The sequence below is a fragment of the Strix aluco genome, chromosome 5 (assembly GCF_031877795.1).
Source record: "Strix aluco isolate bStrAlu1 chromosome 5, bStrAlu1.hap1, whole genome shotgun sequence".
In the NCBI taxonomy this organism is placed as follows: domain Eukaryota; kingdom Metazoa; phylum Chordata; class Aves; order Strigiformes; family Strigidae; genus Strix; species Strix aluco.
In genome coordinates, this window is record NC_133935.1 from 85,938,774 (window position 1) to 85,961,948 (window position 23,175).

A 23,175-nucleotide genomic window follows, 5' to 3' on the forward strand; every position below is an offset into this window, starting at 1 on the left:
TTGAGTGTACATGTGTTTGGCTCTGCTCCTCTCTTCCATGAGGCTTCCACCACAGCAAAGTGACAGTTTCAGACTGAACTTACACCAGTAGTAGTGTGGAATCAGGCCCAGAGCCCCTCTGACTGCTTTGCAAGCTGATGTCCCAGACAGACGGTGTAGCAAGCCAATTTGCCAGCCCCGGCAGTCTCTCTAAAAAGAGGAGTGTGGCTGTTCTCCAAGTGCCGTCAGCACACATTGAGTGGAAGTTGTGCATGTGATCCCACCGCTCACCATCCCTAGGGACTTTTGATTTCATCTCCAAATTCCTCATGGCTAAGTCCTCTCTCCAAACCTCCTACTCTTAAAATCTAACTGAAGTTAAAGCTTGCTGGTGTCTATCGTTTCACCATGGAGCATCCAAAACAGCTCCCAGTTGTACTGAGCCCCAGTCACACTCTACAGCCTGGTCCCTCCTGATCTAGTGCTGCTGGGATGCAGCGCTGCTTCTCCTGGACACCCAGAGGACCACCTAACACAAACACTCTTTGAATGCTACATCTTGCAGAAAAAACCTGCCACGGCTATGGTGACTGCCTGCAGCCCAGTAAATGTGAATTTTTCTCCTTGCTAGCAGAAGGCCATGGGCTTTGCACTGACCCAACACCACAGCGTTCTACAGGACATCTCTGTGCTTGCCGTGCCCTGAGCTGGGTGTCCCTGGGATCACAAGTGTCCTGTGGCCAAGGGCCTCGTGCCCGACCTGCCTGAGCTCAGCACTGGGGACACTCCCCATGGCCAAGGGCTGCTGCCCCGGGCAGGCCCTGCCCAGCAAACACCAGCCCTTTGTGTGCCCGGGCTGGGCACTGGGCAGCTCTGCCACTGGGGCTGGGGACCAGGGAGAAGGGAGCAGGTGGTGGGGAGAGGGGGGGGGTGAAGGTACCCCTGGGGGAACCTGAGAGTGAGAAGGAAGAAACCCCACCATGGACATCACACTCCACACTCCTTCTGCTGAAGACCTCATGGTGGTAGTGACTGGTGGCAATCCCCATGTTTCTCCTGGAGGACACTGGTGGCTTCAGCTGTAGGGCCTGGAAGGATGCTGGTAGCGTGAGCATCACACCCAGGAAAAGTAAGATACTAGGGAATCTTTTTTTTCTTTTTCTTCTTTTTTACCTTTTTTCTTTCCTGTACAGCATTTTTAACTATTAATGAGGATTTTCTGTACTAATTTGGACCATGGCTGTATGTAACTGTAACTGGACTAATAATTTGGACTATTATTAGACTGTTCAAACTTTAATTAGACAGGCTATTTTTGCTCATAACAAGATTTTGAAAGGAAATGGAAGGAACAACTTGATATACTCAGAACAGCAGTGAAGAGCTCAGAGGCTGAATATGGTCAAGGACAATGGATAGATGCAGCAAAGGGGACCAGGACCCAAGGACCTTCAGGGCCAAGAAGAACTTCTCGCAGGAGCTTACCATAAAGTAGTAAAGCTGCGAAGACCTGGCCATGAACTCCGGTTTGCACTCTGCCACGCAGATTTCCACAAATCCGGCATGCTGGCTGGGCTTGGCCTCCCCCATCTCACATACTATCCTGTGGAGAAAATATGAACCAGAAGCAAGGTTTGAAGGATGGTTTCAAGTTCTGGGTAAGATGCAATTGAGCAAACAGCCCACACTGCTGGCAAATGGACTGTAGACTTAACCCATCCTCTTCTTTCCAATCCAGGATACAAACTGGGTTAAGTTATTCTTGAAAGAGTGGTGGCTTTTGGCTGTTGGCACTTGGTGGGACAAATGCTTAGCTGGTGTAAGTCAACATAGCTTCACTTAAATATACAGACAAACACTAGGTTCAGGTCTGACCTCAGGGGTCCTTCTGTCCTCCAGCCTTGCATGGTGGACAGCTTTACAGCTATAAGGCTTAATGATCACTCCTGCACATGGTAAGCTTCTTCTCGGGTTGGCTACCCCCCAAACTGGAATTGAACACCATTGTGGTGGCTGTTAGGTGAAAAAACAAAGGATAACTTCAAGGCATATGCCATGAGGATTATCTAAATATGCAATCCAAATACAGTAATAAAAAAATTATTAGCTCCTGAGCTGTGAGGAATGGCATCTTCAGTTGCTCACTTCCGAGGTTGGGTGGAATGGACTCCTTAGAAGACCCTACAGGTAGCAATGACTGTTATCAGGTGTGCTGTGGCTCACTCTCTGCCACACACCCAACTTACTGCTCTGCTGGGATGTACCCTTCCACCAGTGGTTTGCACTCCACTCCGGCCACTTTGACGTGAGACGCAATATCTCTGAACTCCAGCCCCAGATTCTCCCCACGGATGGTCACTTTTGTCCCTCCTTCACGAGGGCCCGTCACTGGATTGATCTGGAGAAATGAGGCAACGAAAAGGAGAATAATCAAACCACCTATGTAAAGATATCAGCATCCTCTCAGGTGAAAGAAGAGCCATTATGAGGTCTCTGTGACCACTAGAGACACATAATTATGAATGTTGAACAACTGAGGGAACAAGCCTAATCCAGATACATCACTCCGTCCAGCTCCCCTGCAAATATATATCACACATGCCCTAACCTCAGAGTGTAAAAAATTCTGCCCCAGATCTCATTTGCTCTCTTTTAACTACTTGCAAAACATCCACAGAACAGTAGGAGATGTTTTCTAGGTAGGAGCAGGGGTTTCTGGTGGTGCAGCTGAGCTCTGCACTTTATAGACATGAGCCATGGAAAAACAGCAGAGGGGCACAGTGGAAAGAAAAGGGAGAAAGAACAAGAAAAAGACTCAAATGGCTTCAGCCAGTCACTTTAAATACTAAATTCCCAGCCCAAAGCACATGGAGTTTTTGATCAGTTCTGGAGGTAGGTATTGGTCATGCATCACAAACTCATCTGAAAATGACCACCTGGAAAAAACAGACAAGATGCAACAGAAACAGTGTGTCAGATTAGGTATGGAGTAGGTGGATGGTGACTGAGACAGCAGCAGCAGTTGCTGTTTGCCAACAAGTATTTCTGACAGAACTGCAGCTGCCCTCACGGGAGAGCTGAGGCGAGGGGAATGGCAAGCATGGGAGCATGGACAACTTATTTGTGGGGTGGGAGCCCCCTGAGCCCCAGCATGAGATGAGCGGCTATCCCAAACATCCTGGTGGCTGGTGGCATGATGTTTGCATCCCAGTCTAGACCTTCACCAGGCCCTAGCAGGGGTAGGATCGCTGTGTTTTGCTCAGCAGCGACTGTGTGGGGCAGCAGAGTCAAAGCACCACCCAGAGTCCAAAGGTCACCTTTCCCTCCCATTGCAGAGCCTCACCCTACCTCCAGAGCTGTCTATCTCTGTGCAATATTTCTGGCCCATGCAAAGGAGGTGTGTACATGGGAAAGCATTCTGCATCACATCCATCACCCTTGTTCAGAGCCAGGTGGAAATTAGCATTGGAGTTGTCTCCTCAACATTGAAACAACACAGAAATCATGGGGCTGGCCCTTAATTATCTCAGTTCTGCCCTTCCAATTATTCACTGTGCCCAAATGCTTTGCCATACAACTGGCTAGTTGAAAGGGGCTTCCAATGTTGCTTTCAAAGGTTATTCCCTGTTGCCCACTTGGGATGCCATGGCTACCATCTGCCAGCATTGGCAAGGGTCTCTCTGCAGTGAGGAAGGGGGAATTCCCTGCCTGAGGTCCATACCCACTGGCCCATAGCTCTGCCAACTGGGAATCTAGGGCTGGCAGCTAGACCCTTGTGTAGCAGTTGGACTGGCAGGGAAAGTCGAGGTACTGGCATGAGCAGGGCTGCTCTTGACCATTTCCCAGCGCTGAGTCTGGCACCAGGGTTAGTCTAATTTCTACCCAGAGGCCAATTTTTAGAAGGTCCATCTTTAATAAAAGGAGACAGAACCTGGCACCTTTAGGGGATATTTTATTTTAGGATATTTAATTTTAGGTGTTGTGAAATACCTCCCTAATGAGTGTGTCTTCACTCTGACTGTACTGGGAACCAACAGAGGTTAACAAATTAATAGCACAGATGATCACAGACAGGTGCTTGGACCTGTAGGGTTGTGTAGCGTAGACACGACCTCTGTAGCACAAGATCCCTGCAGCAGCCCAGTCTCAGGTCCAAAAAGCAGGTTTATTGCTACTTCAAAAGTCAAAAAGATACTTAAATCCTAAAAAGAAAATAGGATGATATTCATAAATCTGACAGGTGAAATGATTATTTGGGTTGGCTGGAGATTTGACCTTTGGATGGTCTGTGGTGATGAGATTGATAGACAAATAGAAAATGGATAAGAAGAGAAAGAAAGAGAAAGGCTTTTGTGGTTATTGTCCAGGAAATGAGGAAAGCATCTTAAAAAATTATAATTAAAATTAAATTTCTGTTCCAGGAGAAACTAATACTGATTGTCTCAGCTGGGAACTCAACATTGAAAACTTGGACTATTTTCCAAAAATGGCAATTCCAACATATTTTTATTCTGAATCATTAATAAGTATCTATTAAAGCAAAGTTTTCTGTTTGAAATACTTGTTTTGCTGATGTCAGTTAACCCTCTCCTGATAAAACATTATATGAATGATACTGGAAGGCTAGAACATATCACCATATCAAATGCAATCTAATATGTACTCAAAATGAAAAAAGAAAGATAAGCTAAAATTCCCATATTTTATTTTATTTCCTTATGTATTAGACACATTTTGAAAGAGAACTGAGTTCCCCATGGAATATTTTTGTTCTATTTTGTGGTATTAAACTTGCCATCAAATGGTTTGTACTTGTTATAGTAAGGTAGGTGTCTAGTAAGCTAGGTCTGTGGTTAATTAGAGCTCACCTATGCTTGAAAGAGCTTGCTAGCATGGGCAGTACATCTCATAGCAGGTCAAAAGAGGATTTTTGTTCTCGTATGAACTAATGTCATTACCCTGAATAAAAGATGGTGTAGTGAAAAGGAACATATTGCTAGAAAAGTCCTTTTCTTTAGAAATAGGGGTGAGTTTGAGACAAAAGTTTCACTGCAGAAGTCACAAAAAACTCAGTGAAAAATGTTATCATCCTCCTTCCATCTCTGTCTAAAGCACGAGATTTTTAAAAATTCTTGCTATGACTCTGTCCTTGTTTCAGCTGGGATAGTGTTACTTTTCTTCCTAATAGCTGGTATAGTGCTGTGTTTTGGATTTAGGATGAGAATAATGTTGATAACACACTGAAGTTGTGATAACACACTAGTTGTTGCTGAGCAGCGCTTACACAGTGCCAAGGCCTTTTCTGCTCCTCACCCCACCCTACCAGCGAGTGGCTGGGGGGGACACAAGGAGTTGGGAGGGGGCACAGCCGGGACAGCTGACCCCAACTGACCCAAGGGATGTCCCAGCCCATACGGGGTCATACTCAGCCTGTAGAACTGGGGGAAGAAGGAGGAAGGGAGGGATATTCGGAGTGATGGCGTTTGTCTTCCCAAGTCACTTTTACGCATGATGGAGCCCTGATGTCCTGGAGATTGCTGAGCACCCTCCTGCCCATGGGAAGTGGGGAATGAATCCCTTGTTTTGCTTTCCTTGCACACGCAGCTTTTGCTTTACCTGCTTTTTTACTGTCTTTATCTCAACCCACGAGTTTTTTCACTTTTACCCTTCCAGTTCTCTCCTCCATCATCCCAAGGCAGAGTGAGCAAGTGTCTGTGTGGGTCTCAGTTGCCATCTGGAGTTAAATCACAACAGACTCAAAAAGCATCCACAGGAAACTTCCCAGAGTGAAGCCAGCACAGCACCTCTGAGCCCTTCCGAACCCCTGCCTGTGTGATTTTTAATTTGTAAAGGCCAGCTTCAAAACCCACCTATTTTCTTAAAACAGAAGGGCCTGGGATTCTCCCAGTAGCATGTGGGAGATTTTTTAACCTCAACTCATAACAGTCCCACAGATACATACAAGAAGAAGGTGTTACTGGGCTGTTTTCACAATGAGAGAGAAGGACTCAGTTTCTATCACAAGTGCAAAAATGTGGAACAAGACCTGTCAGTTTTGGAGAGGAAAATAAAGGCAGGGAAACAAAAGCTGCCAGGAAGCCTCAGCTTTCTCTTGAAGACCCAGAGCTGCGACACTGCATCACAATTTATGCCCTCTGCTCATAGCAGCCTAATGCTGCAGCTTGTCACTCTTAAAGGAGGTTTTGTGGCTCAGCAAGTCTGTAAGTCCTTTAATTTCACTGAGTGGCAATATAAATGCAAGAGCTAGTAAATAAGGACAGGTTATGGGAAGCTCTGTGCTGGGTATGTGTGTGTGCCTGTGCAAGTGTGAGTACATGCATTGTTTCTCCTCCTTCGCCTGCACAGATACTGCCCTGGCTCCTCGCCAGAATATGCATGCTCTTACCAACCGCTCCAGACCTACCATTAGCTGCAATATATATCCAGTCACTTGAGATTACTTCCATGCTAATGGCTCAGAAAAAGACTTTCCAAGAGCTACTTATGGTTGCACCAGACAGTTGGAATATTTCATGAGCGAATATTGCAATGATCTGTTCGAGCTTTGGGAGCTGTTGGAGAAAATGCCAGCAGAATTAGAAGTACATCCCTTCTGGAGCTGTAGTGTGGAGAGTGAGTGCTTTGCACTTCATAAAGAGACTGTAGATGCAGGGTTGGGGTCAAAGCATGGCAGAGAAATGCATATGGACCTTCAGAACATCATACTATCACATGGTCAGGTCCTTGTGTTTTAGATTTCTGCTTTAGTTGGCCATCCATCACTTTCCCAATACTAAATTCTATGAACCTGTGCAAAATTTCTGAATATTTCCCGAGGTTTGAGAATCTGAAACAATTCAAAAAAGGTTTTCCCTAGCTCCCAATAATTTTCAAGGCCTCAAAGCTGAACTTTAAAGAGTAGCTGCTCATTCTGGCTGTCTCTGGGTTTGGTTTCACAGCTTCAGGTGGGTCAGGTGGGCTCAGAATTACCAGCCCCAGATAAATCCAAATCCAGTGGAGGCCTCCACTTTGGAAACATCAGGATGAGCCTGGCACTCCAGCAGTCCAACTGAGTCTGTACTTTGGGGACCAATGGATGGCAGGAAGATGGGTTGAAACACAGTAAGGGGGGCTCCTTTCAATGGCATCTGGAAAAATCAGATTCTATCCAGACTTTGCTTTCACAAAACTTTCACACATGGACATTGGTCTAGGGATTGTCCATAACACCTACAATTTTTGATCCTTAACTGAATACAATTGAAAAGCCTTTCTTGCTTTCTAGGAGAATAATCCACCTGATGTTTCATATTAAACTGCAACTGTGGAAGCTGGATTTTCCTCCTTTGCATTTCTCTTTCTCTTCCCTTTCTCACTTTCCTCTTTACTTTTCCTCTTTGAAGAATAAGGCCCTAGCCACCCTGAAAGGATACTCATGTCAACAAAGGCACAGTGACTGAGAAATGCTTAAGGCAGGAGGCAGTTGGTAAAGATGTAGCTCTCATCATCAAGGCTCAGATATTTCCTGCTGCCTGCCCTGTGACCCTGAAAATGGTGCCCATCATTATGGCAAAGGCATACTAAGACAGCAGACAAAAAACACTTTAGACTGGAGGCTTGATTTCCCTCCCTTGCCTTCTTTCCCCTTCTCTGCTCCCTCTTTGTATGGTTTTCCTATTCTCTTATCTTCTTTTGTACCTTTGCTGCAGCTCTTCCTTTGGCCTAGTCACCACATTCAGTAGAAAACCTTCTAAAGAACATTGCAGATCCTTCCCCCCAGCCTTGCCCTCATTTTCTCTTTATCATCTAATAGGACAGTTCCAAGCTTCATTTAGTCCAGGTTTGATCCTGTCTTCTCTTTGAGCCTTGAAAGGGGGAAAGCTGACAACAGTACAGGGCTTTGTTTGCTCTACGGGGACTTCTTTCACCATGGAAAGTCAGCCAGGCAAACAGAAGAGCATTACTCTGCTGGACTCAGTGGTGTCTTGTTTATTTCTGGACATTGACTTTGTCCATGTCATGCTGCCAGGAAGCATGAAGTACAACCTGCCCTCTTCCTTGACCTTCTGTCAGCAAAGCTCAAAACACTCTGGGATCACTCAACATCTCCTTCTCAACCACGCTGTCCAGATAGGTTGTTTCAAGAGGCAATTGGGCTCATTCGATGTCCTCACACTGTCCATTTGAGATGCCCCAGAGCATCTTGTCTCACCTTCAGCTGCTCCTAAAGGCTTCATGTCACCTCTGCCAGCTCTGTGGGAGCAGGTCGGATGCTCTGGTGTTCCTCAGATTGCACCAGCAGGCTGTGTTTGTGCAGCTGATTCATGTCCACATTGACTATGGTGGGAACTCTGACACCCTGCTCACCCCTGTGTTGTAGACATCTGAAGTTGTATACCTACCTTTGAAGGCCACCATGGTGTCCCATCCCCAAGGTTGCCTGGGGCTTTGCTTGACCCAACATAACTCAGCCCTGACCTTCCCCTCCCCAACCCAAAGACAAATCAGGAAAATAAACCAGGGAAAGGGTAGGACAGGGAATACCCCAGCTTCTTTCAGATTCATGACTTACATCTGTGATCTTGGGGTTGGTGCATTTGCCCTTGGTGCTGGACAACTCCAGCCACTGACTGTCCTGGGCTGGGCAGTGCTGCTTCAGCGTGCACTGGTTCTGCCCCTCGCACCAGCCACACTCGAAGTCTGGGTCGGCTTTCAGGCAGAGTCCGCAGCTGTCCCGCATGGCCCCACACTTGTACAGGTGAACTGGAGGGACAGGAAAACAGAGATGACGTGAGAGATGCAGACAGCATGAGAGAGGGGTGGGATGTCAGAGGGCAGAATGAGGAGCAAGAGACGGGAAGGTGTTCTGGGCTGCTCGTCCCAGAGGCAGGATGGGACCTCACCAGGGAGGTAAATAATGGGGGAAAAGTGTTTACATCCTTCTTGAAATAAATTGCGTTTGTCAGAGTTCATCCCCTGTGCAAGATGTTTTTGGAAGCTGAGAGCAGAAGGAAGGGTGCTGTCCTCAGTAGGGTGAGGGGCTGCAAGCAGGAGGTTGGGGGGGGAAAAGTGCTTGACCTCAGTCCCTTCCTTGTTCAGAGACTGTCCGAATGTCATACAGTGCCACCTATAACCAGTCTCAGCCTCAGATATTCATCCTAAAATGATTTTCTAAACTTGGTATACCCACAACTTAAACTTAAGGATTTGTCTGGTGTGAACTACCCAGAACTAGGTGCTAAGGTAATGTCACTCAGGTTTCCCCCTTACGAGAAATCCTAAGAGATAATAGTAAATCCACAATGGTTCACTATGACACTGAATTTAAGGATTCACAATCAGCCTTTCCCCCTTCTTCTGCTTCAGAAAATCAGGCTGGTTTACACTAAGTTGATCCTCCTCTAGTGCAGACAGCAATGATTAATGCTTAGCTCCGTCTTGGGCTGCTAAGTGATTAGAAGCAGTCAAAGCTTTTTCCAAATAAAACCTAAAAACGTTGCAATCCTCCTACGAAATAAGATCATGTTATTTATCCTTATTTTACAGATGTATAAACTGGGGCCTGGGTCGCACAGGGGGGTGATAGCGAAAGTCTCTCCTGAAGATGAAGATGGCAGAATCGGGGCTTTCAGACTTGTTTTTTTTCTGTATTTGTGGGGGTGTTGGTGGATTTCTTTATAAGGTGGGGCATTTTCCCTTTGTGCTTCTGTTTTGCTGTGTCAGTAGGCGACTAAAGACTTGTCTGTAGTTATTACTATACACAATCCGAAAGCTCAAAAGCTTTGGATACGTGTGCTGAAAAACTCTGTCTGTCTCCTCGTACCTGCACCCCAGAAGTCAGCAAGTATTGACCAATGCAAGGAAAAGCTCTGAAACTTTTTATTTCTCCAGCTTGGGTGCAAAAAACGTTTGCAAAACAGCTGTCAATCCCAGTGTGCTACAGGCTTCCTGGGTTACAGTCCCTTCCTTAATTTTCTGTTACTGTTCCTCAAATTTGCTGAGTTGCTCTGCTTGCAATGCTACCCCTGAGTATCTCTTCAGGCACTTCAGTAGTTTAACCTTTCAGCCCCCCAACCCAGCTCATGTGATGCTGGCTATGGAAGTAGTGGCTTCTTGGTTTCTTGAAGGCAGTGTACCCCAGTGCAACTGCACTTAGAAAGGCACTGGGTCTAATCCTGCCTCTGCCTCTCCCTCTCAGTTTTTCAGAGAAGAAGGTCTGCTTGTTTGCAGACCAAAGCCCTGTCAGGGTTTTGTGTTTGCTTGTAGCCATTACATTTATGCTAGTAAATAAAGCCCTCTGTGTCCTCAAAAGCATGTGGCATGCCTCCATGTGGTACATCCATGTGCACATGCCTAAGCTCTCTCCCTGACCCAAAACATGATGGTATCATCCAGACTACTCATTTGGGATAGTCACCAGCCAGTGCCACTTCCCAATTTTTTCCTAGTCATTATTATAATCTTGTGGGTTTGAATAACCCAAGAACTTGTAAGGGACTGAGTTAAAGACAAAGCACCACAGGTATTTCTTCAGTTCATCCCCTACTCTGGTTTATGTTACCAACACAGACATGCCTAAAGACACAATCATCATGATTATGAGATTGATTTTACTCCTACATCACTCAGGACAGCTCAGTACTGCCCAGAAAAGGGTTCACAGTCTTGGTGTGGACCATGTTGCATCAGGAACACTCAGGCTATAATGGTAGCAGAAAACTAAGGGCTGGGGCAAGGGCCCAAACCCTGACCTCCAACCCACACGTCACAGAGATAGGTGCAGGGGGAGGACAGGAAGGAGTCATGCTGTGAGGAGAAAAGTTGCCTTCTGTATTGCTCTCCAGCTTCAATGTGGTGGTGGTGGAAACGTCACCCACCACCTCTTAGCATGAGGGTGGGCGTGAAATGGTGTAAGAGTACCTGATGGGGAGAGATGGAGTGAGGGAAGATGTGTAAAGTGTCCAAGAAAAGAGAAGGTAAAGCAAGGGAGGAAGAAACTTCTGAGAGGTGGTGATGTGAGAAGGAGAGTGTGCAGGTCTGAGCTGTAAATGCAGAGCAGCTGAGAGGAGAGGTTGCCAGTGGGGAAAGGGTTGCTGAGAGTAGTGGACAAGAAGGAAGATGATGATATGAGTGGACCGTCCTTCTCCAGCAAAAATGCCTGCCTCAGAGTCATGGCTAGATACGCAATGACCCTCTGTGAGGGGCACATCAATGCTGTGCCATTGGTAGTAGTTAAACAGAACCAGACTTTTGGCAGGAGGTGGTTTCTGGTTTTTTTGCCATTATCATTTTATTTTGTTCAGATTTTTCCTGCTGGCAAGCTGCAGCCTTTTTCCTCCCCCTCTCCCTTCCCCTGTTCATTACTACATTGCCTCTGATCTGAGAGCACCCGATCTCTTGGCACGTTAACTTGAAGAGCATCACTGCAGGAGAAATAAACAGGGGGAGAAAGCTGGAGAAGGAGGTGCACAAAAACAATACACAAAAAGACGGGGAGAAGAGGGAGGCAAAGATGATGAAGGAAGAGGTAAAGCAACATGAGCAGGAGGGAGAGTCATATTTCTCAAGTGCAAAGAGAGAAGCGGGGGGACACAAAGCACACAAAAAAGTAGTAATTTGCAGAGTGCAGAGAACAAGTATGCACCAGACAGCACGGGGAGATGGTGGCGGCTTTGTTAAGTGTAGGGAGCGATGCGGCCCGTTGCTAAGGTTACCGCTTCCAAGGACAAGTTGAAATAACTCTTTACCTTTGTTCTGTGCTGGGTTGTCAATGTTGAAATTCCCGTTCCACACGACCGTCAGCTCCACTGGCAGGCTGTTAATCTCCATTCCTTCATATGAATACTAGAAGTGGGAGAGGAAAAACAAAAAAAAAACCCAAACCCAGACTTACATGGTGCCCAGAGGTGGGGAAGGGATGGGACGAGGCAAGAGGTGGTGTCTCAAGTTGTGAACGTGAGAAATGGAGCTGTCAGCTACCTCCCTAATCACCATTAGCTGCCAGAAAGCCATGGGATGCTCTCAAAGTTGTGGTTCTCAATAGCGGAAGCCCTGCCCCTCTCAATAACCTACTTAGCCATTAGGTGAGTATTCCATGTTTTAAGCCTATTTGCATGTGATGGAGCTTATCTTGGAAATCTACCTTCTAGGTGTTGAGTACAGCTCTGAAGAATATTTTGCCAACTCTGGGATGCACCTCTAAGGTGTACATTATGCATTGTGTGTCTACAATCTAACTATACCTCTGCTGTGTACTCCATAGACGCTGAGCATATATGTAAGGTTATCTACAATAGTGATATTCTGAAGAACTCTTGGAAGCTGAGTGAGGTCGCAGAAAGCAGGGAACAGACGTATGATGGAAATACCTTAAGAAAGGGGAAAATGGAGGTTTTGTGTAATTATAGACCTGTCAGCCTAACTTGGCTTCCCAGAAAGAAAGTACATCAAATTATTAAACAATCAATTTATAAGCACCTGCAAGATGATAAGGTGATAAAAATCAGCCAGCATAGATTTGTCAAGAACAAATTGTGTCAACCCAATCTAATTTCCTTTTTTGACAGGCTTAATGGCTTTGTGGATAAAGGGGAGGCAGCAGATGTGATTTATCTTGATTTCAGTAGAGTATTTGCTACTGTCCTACAGGAGTTTCCCATAAACAAACTAAGGAAATATGATCTAAAAGAAGCCACCATAAGCTATATGCAAAAGCTGCCAAAAAGTAGAAAGAAGTCAAATAATTCAGTGTCAGGCTGGGAGGGTGTTTCAAATGGAGTATTGTCCTGGGTCTGGCATTATTCAGTATTTTTACTACTGACTTGGATGACAGACTACAGATTTCATGAATGACAGTCTTCTGGGAGAGGGTGCAAGAACATCTAGAAACAGGGTTAAGAATTCAAAACAAACTTGACAGATTGTAGAACTGGGCCAAAATCAACAAGTGAAATTCAATACAGGCAAGTACCGAGTATTCTTCAGTAGGTGAAATCAGTGCAAACAAATACGAAATTGGAGTGACTGGCCAGTGCTTCAGGAAAGGGTCTGGGGACTACTGAAGATCACAAACAGATTGTGAATCAACAATGCCATATTGCTGCCAAAAACCAAGCAAATCTCATTTGGGTATGTACTAGATAGAATTTGTTACATACATAAGCCCCAGAAGGCAATTATTTTTCCCTATTCAGAATCAGAAAGGCTTCAGCTGGAGTAGGGAGTATCCAGTTTCCAGAAAATATGTATTAAGAAATCTTCTGAGAGAGTTGGACAGACTTAAACAAACACTTGTCAGACACAGTCAAGGTACACAGATCTGGCCTTAACGAAGGAAATGGAAGCTGATCTCTGGAGGCCTTCTCCACTCAGAGGGGTCTCTGACACATGCTGTTTAGTGTATTTTTTCAGCTAGATTTTGGTTTATCCTAAACCAGTTCACACAGGGTTCACCCAATTACCCGCCAGATCCCACTGCCCACCTCCATCAACAGCTTCCATCCAATGCTTCACCAAAAGGGAAAAAACCTCATAATGGGAGAGGAGATTGTTGTTTAAAGGACAGAATGGGAACAAGGCAAGAAGGGGAGAGACATTTCATGTCTGATACTATTACTGACCACAGCGCACATAAGGATTTACCCTCCTGAGATCAGGAATTTCCTGCTGCACTGGGATCTATAGCAGGACAAACTCCCACTTCTAAAGAAAAAATTATTTTCCCCACTGCAGTGTTAAATATAATTCAGTAAGCTGTCCGGTTTGGTTGGGTATGTCTTAGAGACCACTAAAGAGTTCCTCATCACTCAAAGTCTCAGCGTGGTTTTCCACAGAGATCCCAAAGCTCTGAGCCTTTAGAGGTAGTTTTTTCTGTATCTGTTAATTGTCATATAATTGCAGAGTAAATCGTATATGGTGATTTCTGTCCATTACGGCAGAGTGAGTGCTAGTTGGACTATAATTTGTCTATGGACAAACTAAACACAATTAGCCACTCATCTGCAAGACCCTGTGATTATGATCTAGTTGTAGGGTATTTATGGGTATAAGCTTTGTGGTTACCATGGAAGTAAAGAACAGCCGCAGGTTAGCAGAGTCCTTTGCAATAGGGCTGTACCCACCAGTCTCATTCAGTATTAGCATTTTTATGACACCTCTCGGTGTCACTGCCAGCAAGATACAAGATGATGCAGAGCCGCCTGGACTCACAACACTAGCTTTTCACAGTTTTTTGGAGCTAGGAGCAAGGATGGGGAGATAGGAGCAGGAAGGAGAGCACCTGAAAAGTGGAGAATAATTAATCTTCTGCCACTCAGGACTTTTGCAAATGCCTGCTTTGCACAGCACTTTGCAAATGCTGATTGGGAATGGGAAAGAGCATATATACAGAACCACTGGTCACCCTTAAGTTGAGTCTGTAGGTGCCTAAGAAAGCGCTACTGCCTGCATTAGCTGAGCCTCATATGTGTGTGTTGGGATTTAGCTGTTAGCAGAGCCTAGGCAGGGCTGCCAAGGGACAGGCAGCTGGAGTCCCCCAGAGCCTTTCATCCCACTGAGGATCCAAGCGCCAGCAGCAGGAGCCAAGCTGGGATTTTAGATCTTATCTGTCTGCAGCACTGGGCGCAACCACATATTAGACTTGTTAACTCAGCAGACTTGATCCAGAACTGGAAATGGATGCAAGGGAATAAACATGAGGATCCCCATGGAAGAGCTCCAAGGATGAAGCCAGCTGTGGGCTGGAAGGAGGATGCTTCCACTGCCATGCCCAGCCTGTTCAGAAGGCTCGTAGGCTGCAGAGCAGCAAAACAGAGCAATTTGCAAAGTAACAGCGAGTAAATGCTCTGTCCTCTTCAGACCACAGGAGCTGCTAACTCATTGTGACCCCTGTTCAAAGCCCACCGAACTCAACAGGAGTCTTTGAAAAGGATTCGCTCAGCTGTAACAATAAGGTGGAAATATGTTTCAAAGAAAAAAGGGATGGTGTATTGATCTCCAGGACAGCAAAGCTTCCTGGATACTCCTGCTAAGAGCATTCATACCATTAGGGCTTGCATGTATACATTGCCTTGCACAACTTTCTCCAGCACAGGCAAAACTGCTCAAAAGATGTAAATCTGACCCCTAAATCTGCCAAATCTGGATTCTCACCATGCAAACCAAATCAAAGCAGAAAATTACAGGCAGTTTAGAGGTCCAAACTGAGAAAGAGGCTGCCCTTGCAGAAAGGCAGACTGGCTCTCATCAGGAAATGCCAAAAAGCTGCTAGAAGGAGCTGCTGCAATTCAACATAACACAGCGTGTTTTGAACTCCCAAGTACCAGTTCTTTGTTTCTTAAACTCTTAACTAGTATCAGCTACTCCTGCAACATAGGCCATTTTGCTATGTTGTTGGGGTATACTTGGCCATTTTGCCATGTTGTTAGTGGTTTAACATATTGTACACAAGCTATTGTAAACACACTGACTGACTCATGGAAGTTCACTATCCTCAGACCCAGAGGATGGCTGCAAAATCACAGCTATCAGTTCTACAACAGCTATGCAAAGATTAGCTGCCTTCTTGGAAAGATACTTCACATTTCAGAAATCCGCAAATTCCTTGCTCTTTTGGGCATCCTGTTACTACAGACACCCTGCATTAGAGGAACTCAGCTTCACAGCCCTCTGAGCCATGCAGGTTGTGCAAATCCATAGCCATGCTTCACCTTTTGCTGCATCTGCTGGGATACTGTATCACTGGGTAAAGCCCTTTGGTAGTTTGGCTTGGGCATACTTAGGATGATAAACCAACAGTGGTTACATGATGTTTCCCCTTTGTACCTCAAGCATGTCCAATACATGCTTGCAGGCAAACAGCATTTTAGCAGTATTTTAGTATTAGTCTGTTTTCCCTGACACCACTTTTGCGATTAGTTCTCAGGCCTGGGGATTAACTCCTGTACCTGGCTCTGCCACCAACTCCTTGCGTGATCCTGTGCAAATCATTTAATGCCTCTTTGCATCAATTTTCCAGCCATAAACTGTAGGCAGAAAACTTCTTGCCCACAGTCATCCTGTCTGCTTGGGATCTTTGCTTCCCAAAACTGGGATTGAATTTTTATGTCTGGGTATCACTCAGGACAACAGAGCCCACATCATGATTGGGTTTTCTCTGTGATATTTGAATGTAGATAAATAATAATAAAGCATCATAATAATTTAGAAGTGGATGTACAACTCAGCCCTGTGCTTGTCTTCCTTTGGCCACCCACAAGTGTGTTTTCCCATGATTTCTGTGAATAGCTCCTCATTTTTTCCCAGCTCTGTTTTTTGTTGTGTTTTGGGGGTTTTTTTAATCAGTCCTCCACACCACAGAGTCGAATGCCCCTGACATCTTTTGCTCAAGTGCAGTGGTGTGACAAATATATTTGCTTTTCCTATCCCTAAGTTACATAGCACTTTCAGCTGTACCATCCCAGGTCTCCTGACACACAGACCTGTGAAGGACTTGAGGGAAATTATCAGCAGGGATTTTGCTGCTAGAAATCAGTGTATTCTGCCCACGTGTGCCAAGGCAAGGCAATGGATAGGCTCATATCAAGCAAGAGTATGGGCTTAGTCATTGAAGCAGGTAATGGCAATGGTCATGGCATGGTCAGGTAGGTCGTCTCTCACCCATCCCCCTGCTCCTCATGCCAAAGGCTGCTAATATTGGGCTGATTGCAAGTGCTGGGGATCCCACTGTTTCCCACCTGGGAGATTGCTCTCTGCCCTAATAGATCTAGCAATTTCAGCCATTCCTGCTGACATTTTTACTTACTTATTTATATGCCTCCTTAGCTCTCCTCCTTTTCATTTCCTCCCATCACTCTGTGTCCAGACTGTCGGCAGAGCTATCATAAGTGCAATAAGGAATGGCAGGCAGGGTCTCTCTGAGTGATAATTGCATGCCTTGGGTGGTGTGATAGAGGACAAAGCCCAGAGCTGAGAGTCTCAAACCACTTGACAAGAACAATAATTGTCCCAAAGCGTGATGCCTGAAGTGACTTATTGCTGTTATCAAATGAAATATCTCCAGGAAAGACAAGGGGAGAGACAGAGCTGGCTACTGACTGGACCAAGCACCTAGGCACCATCAGTGCTGGATATGACATTATTGACACACCATCAGATAGGCTGCTCCCACCTGGGTGTCCTTATAGCATCCTTTAACTGAAGTTGGAACCACTTAGAAAAGCACCTGCTTAAGATGGTTCTGATCCCTGGTGTAAATCTTAAGGGACCAGGCAGTGGAGAGCAAGAGTTAAGGCTTTTTCCTGTTCCTACCCTGTGTGAAAGCAGGAAGAATCCTGCATTTTGCAGCAGTTATTCTGCAAGAGCTGAATTTGAGCTCGTCAGTGCCTAGTGTATGATGGGAGGGGGTAGATCTTGAGGCTTATGAAGGAAAACAAGCCAAGAATGATTGCTTAGTCTAGCATGCATCACCAACAGAAAGATCTGCTGGCAGGATAGCACCCCTTCAGGGACACACCATCACAACACATCCTCCCACCCTCCTTTGGACCTTCTCCAAGCCTGCAATGCAGGTGCTACATTCAATGTCTCATCCAGCAACTCTGCTGAGTAAAAAGCTCTGTCAAAGGGGCCTGATTCAATTTGCAAACAAGCTCATACGGCTGTTTCTAAAGCCAGGTGACCCTTGGAGCAGAGGCTTACTGTATTGCAGTGGCTCCAGACTGAATGCTAATTCTGGCAGGGAAGGAAATAATCATGATGGAGACATATCTACAGCACTCCTTCCCTATTGTCTGTGTCCTCTGCCACCTGCTCAAACAGAGCAGGCTTCTCTGTTCCCTTTTTGTATCTGTGTGAATGTTTCTTTCTTTTGTCTGGCTCTCCCTTCCACATCTCTTTCTCTCAGTGTCTGGCAAATGCAGAGCAACAATGAAATAACATTCTCAGGGAAAAAAAAAAAAAAAAAAAAAAAAAGGAACTCAAATCAGAGAGTCAAAGTACCTTCAAAAGAAAAGGGGAGAAAAGAGAAGGAAAGGAAGGAAAGAGAAGGAAAGGGAGAGGGAGAGAGGAGGCAGAAAACAGAATAGAAAAGAGTTGAGTTTATTCCAAAATAAGCCTCTCTCCCTGGAGAAGAGTGAAGTCCACCTGAGCTACCACCAAACATGGGACAGGCATCCTACAGACACCTCACAACAGAAAGATTGTGGAGTGCCTTGGCACTGGCCTGAGACTCAGCCCTGCCACCCTGCACAGCTCAGGAGTAACCCTGAGTGTTCTGGCATGGAAACAAACATTAAAAACAACATGGTGCTGTCGCAGCACTCAGGCATCCCATGAACAAATGCATCTGAGGACTCATCGAAGCCCTTCTCTGGTCCTAGGCACTAGCAACTTCTTGGAGCATGCAGGTAGTATGGGAATAGTAACCATCACCTCTCAGGCTCAATTATTGGTTACCACAAACTTGGGTGCTGAGAGGGACCCTCCAGGTCTACTGAGGCAGTCAGTCCCCTACTGTGCTTAAAATCATTCTGAGATAATTCCTATGAGATAATGCCTATGTGTGCCAGAGAATTCATGATTCTAAAGGGTGGCTGCTTCTTTACCTGTTAAGATTCTTTGGACAGATATGTAGGCTCTGCCCAGGTCCATATAATACCCCTTTAACCACAGGATTTTACCATTGTAAAAGATTTTTTTTTTTTTTAAAGTGTAATGTTTTCTTAATTTCTCAAGCCATCCATTTCTGTGAAACCTCAAACCTGAATGCACACAGTCCACTAACCCATAATGAAAATCGGGGAGGGGGGGAGGGAGTGAGGGAGGGGGACAAAGAAGCAAATACAAGTGTCATTGGGAAGTTGCTTGTTTGCAACAGATCGTAAAATCTGTGAACTGCCTATAATCTTCAGCACGTTGCTTAATGCAGCAGAATATGTTGTGATGGATTTTAACAAGTGCTGCCCAGCATGGAGTGGCAGAGCTGCAGTGAAGTGGCTAAAGCCTGTAATTAGCTCTTTGACTAACAAATAATCTCATAGTAGTAGCAATGAGAATGACTCAAATGCATGTCTTGGAGAGATGAATCTCATTGGAGAAACCTCTGGAGAAGCAGAGACCACCATTGCACACAGGCAGAGCTCCTGGCAGTGTTTGCCCCCAAAACTGGCATTGCTGCAGTGGCAACACCATCGTGACTCACACAGGCTCCCTGGGAGGGGGGCAGTTACTGGTCCTGCAGTGCAGATGGGGCAGCAGAGGTGGTCAGAGGCAAAGAGACTAACCAAAGGTCATGTGGTCAGTCAGTGCCTGGAGGAAGGTTTGACTCAAGCCTTCAGCATCTCACCCTTCTTTTGACCCATTCCATGCTGGCATCCGTCAGACTGTTTATATGGGGTTTTTATGTGCCACCACCAAAACCCTGTGTGGTAACTTTAACTCTCAGTGTTGACATGAACACTCATCCCTTTGGAAACCCTTTTGAATGCACACAGGGATGTGGCATGGTGAGGATATGGGCAAGTTAAGTTAATAATAATGCCTATGGGTCATGGCTAAGGTGCTCCAGCACGGTCAAATGGTGGGATCCAAGGGCAGAAGCAACTACTGTGTGATGACACCATCCAGCCTAAAGAGCAAAAAGGGAAGTCTGCATGCTACCAACATGACTTTCCTTGACTGTGGCTGGAATCGGGTAGGCAATAAGGTAAAAAGGGCTGCATCACAATCCCAGATCCCACTGGACAATGCTGCAGGCACTCCTGGTCCTCCTCGGCCCCTACATCTCTCCCAAGCATGCAGGGCTTGCTCACCGAAGTGTTCTGGCACTGCACACTGGAGCTGTTGAACCTCAAGGCGGGCACCCGCTGCTCATTGCCCTGGATGTTCAAGATGCACTCGTAGCCTCGCTGGCCCGACTGCGGCTGGGGCAGGTTCTTGGCCTTCAGCGTGATCGGCTTGATCACTTCCACCGGCACCAGGATCTTCTCTGCCTGCAGCAGCTGGGGACAGTCCTAGGGAGGGAGAAGACAACACACCAAGTCAGCACATGGGTTTCCCTGCCTCAGGTGGAGTTCTCTGATGATCCTCAACCTTCTCGCTTCACGCTTCACTTCAACCAGTTACAAAGCCTTTGCATCTCCCTGGGCCTCAGCCTATTATAAGGGTATTCAAGGAGCATTACCAGGAAGGCTTAGATAAGCAAGTGGGAAGGATTTCCTTTACAGACCATCCTTTCCTATCTCCCTTGTTCGCACTACAGATTTTCAGCCTTCAGGACCCAAGGAAGCTACCTCTGATGCTTTTTAATACCTGCTCTGATAATCGGGTAGTGGGAAAGCAATCGTGTTCCCTTCAGGGACTTAGCCCAGTCACAATGCCATGACACGAGAAGTGAATAAAGCAAAAATCTAAGCATGATTCCCTGCCTCCCCAATAGCCAATGCACCATTGCACAAAAGGCACAGCTCCAGCTAGCTCCAGCAAATCATGTTATAAGCTACAGAGTCTGGGCTGTTAATAAGAGAGTTTGTTTGGTCTTAGAAGGGACAGAATATTTATTACAGCTGGATCCAGCTTCCAAGATACAACCGTTAATGTGTGGAGATCCTCTGGAAGGGCTTGCCACCATTCCTCAGAAGGAGCAACAGTAAGTGGGTGTTGCTAATCCAGTGCCTCTTGGTGGGTGCCTCACACAGGTAGAGGTCTGGGCACCCAAAACTGCAGTGCAGAAGGCTGTATTCAAAGGCTCATCAATTTGCACAGCTTTAGTTAGAGTAGCAATGCACTGCTGCTTCATAGTACAATCAAACAACTGCAAGCTGTCAAATTCATGTATTCTAGGAAGCTATCAACTCTTTAGGAAATCACTGCAGCATTCACCTGGCTAATCCAAGGCAGTTTGATATAAAATGGGATCCCTTAAAAACCCACTACAACAGGCTACAAAACATAAGCATGCCATATGCACAGACCACATTGTCTTGATCACTTGCGAGTGCCTGGATGTCCCCTTTTTTAAGCCTTTTGAGCTCCTAGATACCAGGAGAAAGCCTGTGCCCTCTTTTTCTTCTGTGCACTGTATTTGGTACACTGCCTGCTGTCTGTAGAGCACCACAGTATTGGGATGGTGCAGCCACCCTGTCCAGTCCAGAGAGCAACACCATTCCAGTCTGTTCCACCCAATGCTAAAACCAGGTCCAGTTGGTGCAAGCAGAGGCAGGGTACTTACATAACAAGGCGCAAGCTTAATCTGTAGTTGTGCGCATGGGATGGCAGGAGGAAAATGACTGATCTGGGGCTGGAAAGTAGGGAAAGGGACTGAAAGGCTCAAAAGTGGAATTTATGGCTTATGAGAACCTGGGAGCTTGTTAGAGCAGATGGTGGAAGCACCTTACTGAAGCAAATATCTTAGGAAGATAAAAAAATGGATTCGATGTGTAACATCTGCAGTTACACCAACTAGGAATAGAATTACAAGAGCCATCAATCATCACACTGTGGGTGCGAGCCAATCCATGGCCAGGGATAGGAAGAAAATCCAGTAAACACCCAGCATGCCGCTGCAGTGAAATCCAGATGTCTTCCTCAGTCCCCAAAGAGGGTCTGTCTGTCCTAGTGGGGATACCAGGCTGAAGAGCCCTTTGGGGCGACCTGATTTCTCATCTGCACTTATAGGGCGATGCTAATGGTGTCAGGAATTGACAGCTACTGATGGCTCTGACCAGGCTAACACCAAAACCAGGACAGCCAAGCACACAGTCACTGGAGCTGGATGGAGGTAAACCATTTTGGGTCTGGTGGTCATTTGTCTGGGCTAATGTGACACAAGGCCTAGCTTAATTAGTGCTACCAAGGACTGAGGCTTAATAGGCCATTGCGTTAACCTGACTGGATGATGTAAGGCTTGGAGGTGGCTGTCTTGGGGATCGTGGTGCTAAGCAGCACTTCAGCAAGCAGACATGTGTGAGGAGGCTCCAGGAAGCTGAGCATATGAGGTTGCCTTATACTTTATCATGCACAAGATACAGCCAGTGTGCAAAAAGGCCGTATCTGATCCCCAGTAGTGCTTGAGGAGCTACACCCTCTTCCAACACTCTCTGATCTTGCTGTTGTCCTGTCCCATGATGAAATGTCCCTAGGGAACTACTAATGAAAATCAACGATTAAATTGTCATAAAAGTGTTTGTCTTGACAAAAGGGCAAGGCTTGACAGTCTAGAAAGTCTTTCCAAACTTGAGTCCAATGATTCTACTATCAAGGCACACCAATGTTAAGGCTAGCTGCAGGTTTAAGTAGCTACTAAGCACAAGAAACTGAGGCATAATCTAATCCTGGGTGATTTAGACCTATAAAAACCCAGAGGGCAGCGGAAGGAGGTGGTCTAGGCTATATTAAAACAAGAGTGAGAGTTTCCAGTTCTGATCGCACCAGCAGATACCATATATAAATACCATTTGGGACTGTATGGCTTCAACACCCCCTGACCCTTCCTCTTCACCTGCCCAACATGTCCTGGGGCCTCTGAATCAGCTCCCCTGCCTTTCTTCTGGCATAATAAAAAACCTTGGCAACATCATCTCATTTTTTTTTTCTCCCCAGCTACAGAAGTTGAGAGAGAGATGCATTGGCAGAGTGAATCAGTGGGACAGGAGGATGGGAAAGCCCTATCTGCAGCTGAGCAGCCATTTCCCAAGAGTGGGCATTTTCCTTGATGTCTGTCAAACAGAAAAGCCTCTGAAGGGGGCTGGAGAATGGGGGTTGGAGATAGTCCACTATGTTACCTGCAGGCCAATCCCAGCTCTTCAGGCTGGTCTTTCTTGTCTAGCTTTATCCTGTCTCCCTCCACCACTGGTGCTGTAACCTTTCCGATAACACTTGTTTCAAGTTCATTAACAAGCAGTGATTGCGGCAGCCCCAAAACAGGATTCGTTTGCATATAAAAAGCTTTGCAGCGCTGTGAGGAAGTTCATTATAGATAATTGAAGAGGCAAGCGCCATAAAGAGGAAATCCTCCCAATGTGGCTTTATCTGATTGACCTAATGTTCTTTCTAATTGAAACAGGGGGGGAAAAGGCAATTTCATTGGGTGATGTACTGCATAAAACCTCAGAGTTTGGACTAGGCTCTGGGTTCAAATTCAAACGTAGTACTCATTTTGCAGTCTGTGTCAAGCTTTGGGTGCCTGGTCAGGTTTGTGTT

The 23,175-nt window shown here is 46.0% G+C and overlaps 1 protein-coding gene across 1 annotated transcript in view; it reads right to left on the bottom strand.

The window, feature by feature from the left end:
- The window catches only part of PLXNA4 (plexin A4), a 429,072-nt gene that overhangs the window by 73,692 nt on the left and 332,205 nt on the right, over positions 1-23,175 (bottom strand). The window contains exons 9-13 of the mRNA XM_074828081.1: positions 19,788-19,988; positions 11,727-11,823; positions 8,552-8,742; positions 2,226-2,377; positions 1,465-1,582 (exon numbers count right to left, since the gene is read on the bottom strand). Of these exons, the coding sequence (XP_074684182.1) occupies positions 1,465-1,582; positions 2,226-2,377; positions 8,552-8,742; positions 11,727-11,823; positions 19,788-19,988 (759 nt within the window). The remainder of the gene's footprint in view (positions 1-1,464; positions 1,583-2,225; positions 2,378-8,551; positions 8,743-11,726; positions 11,824-19,787; positions 19,989-23,175) is intronic.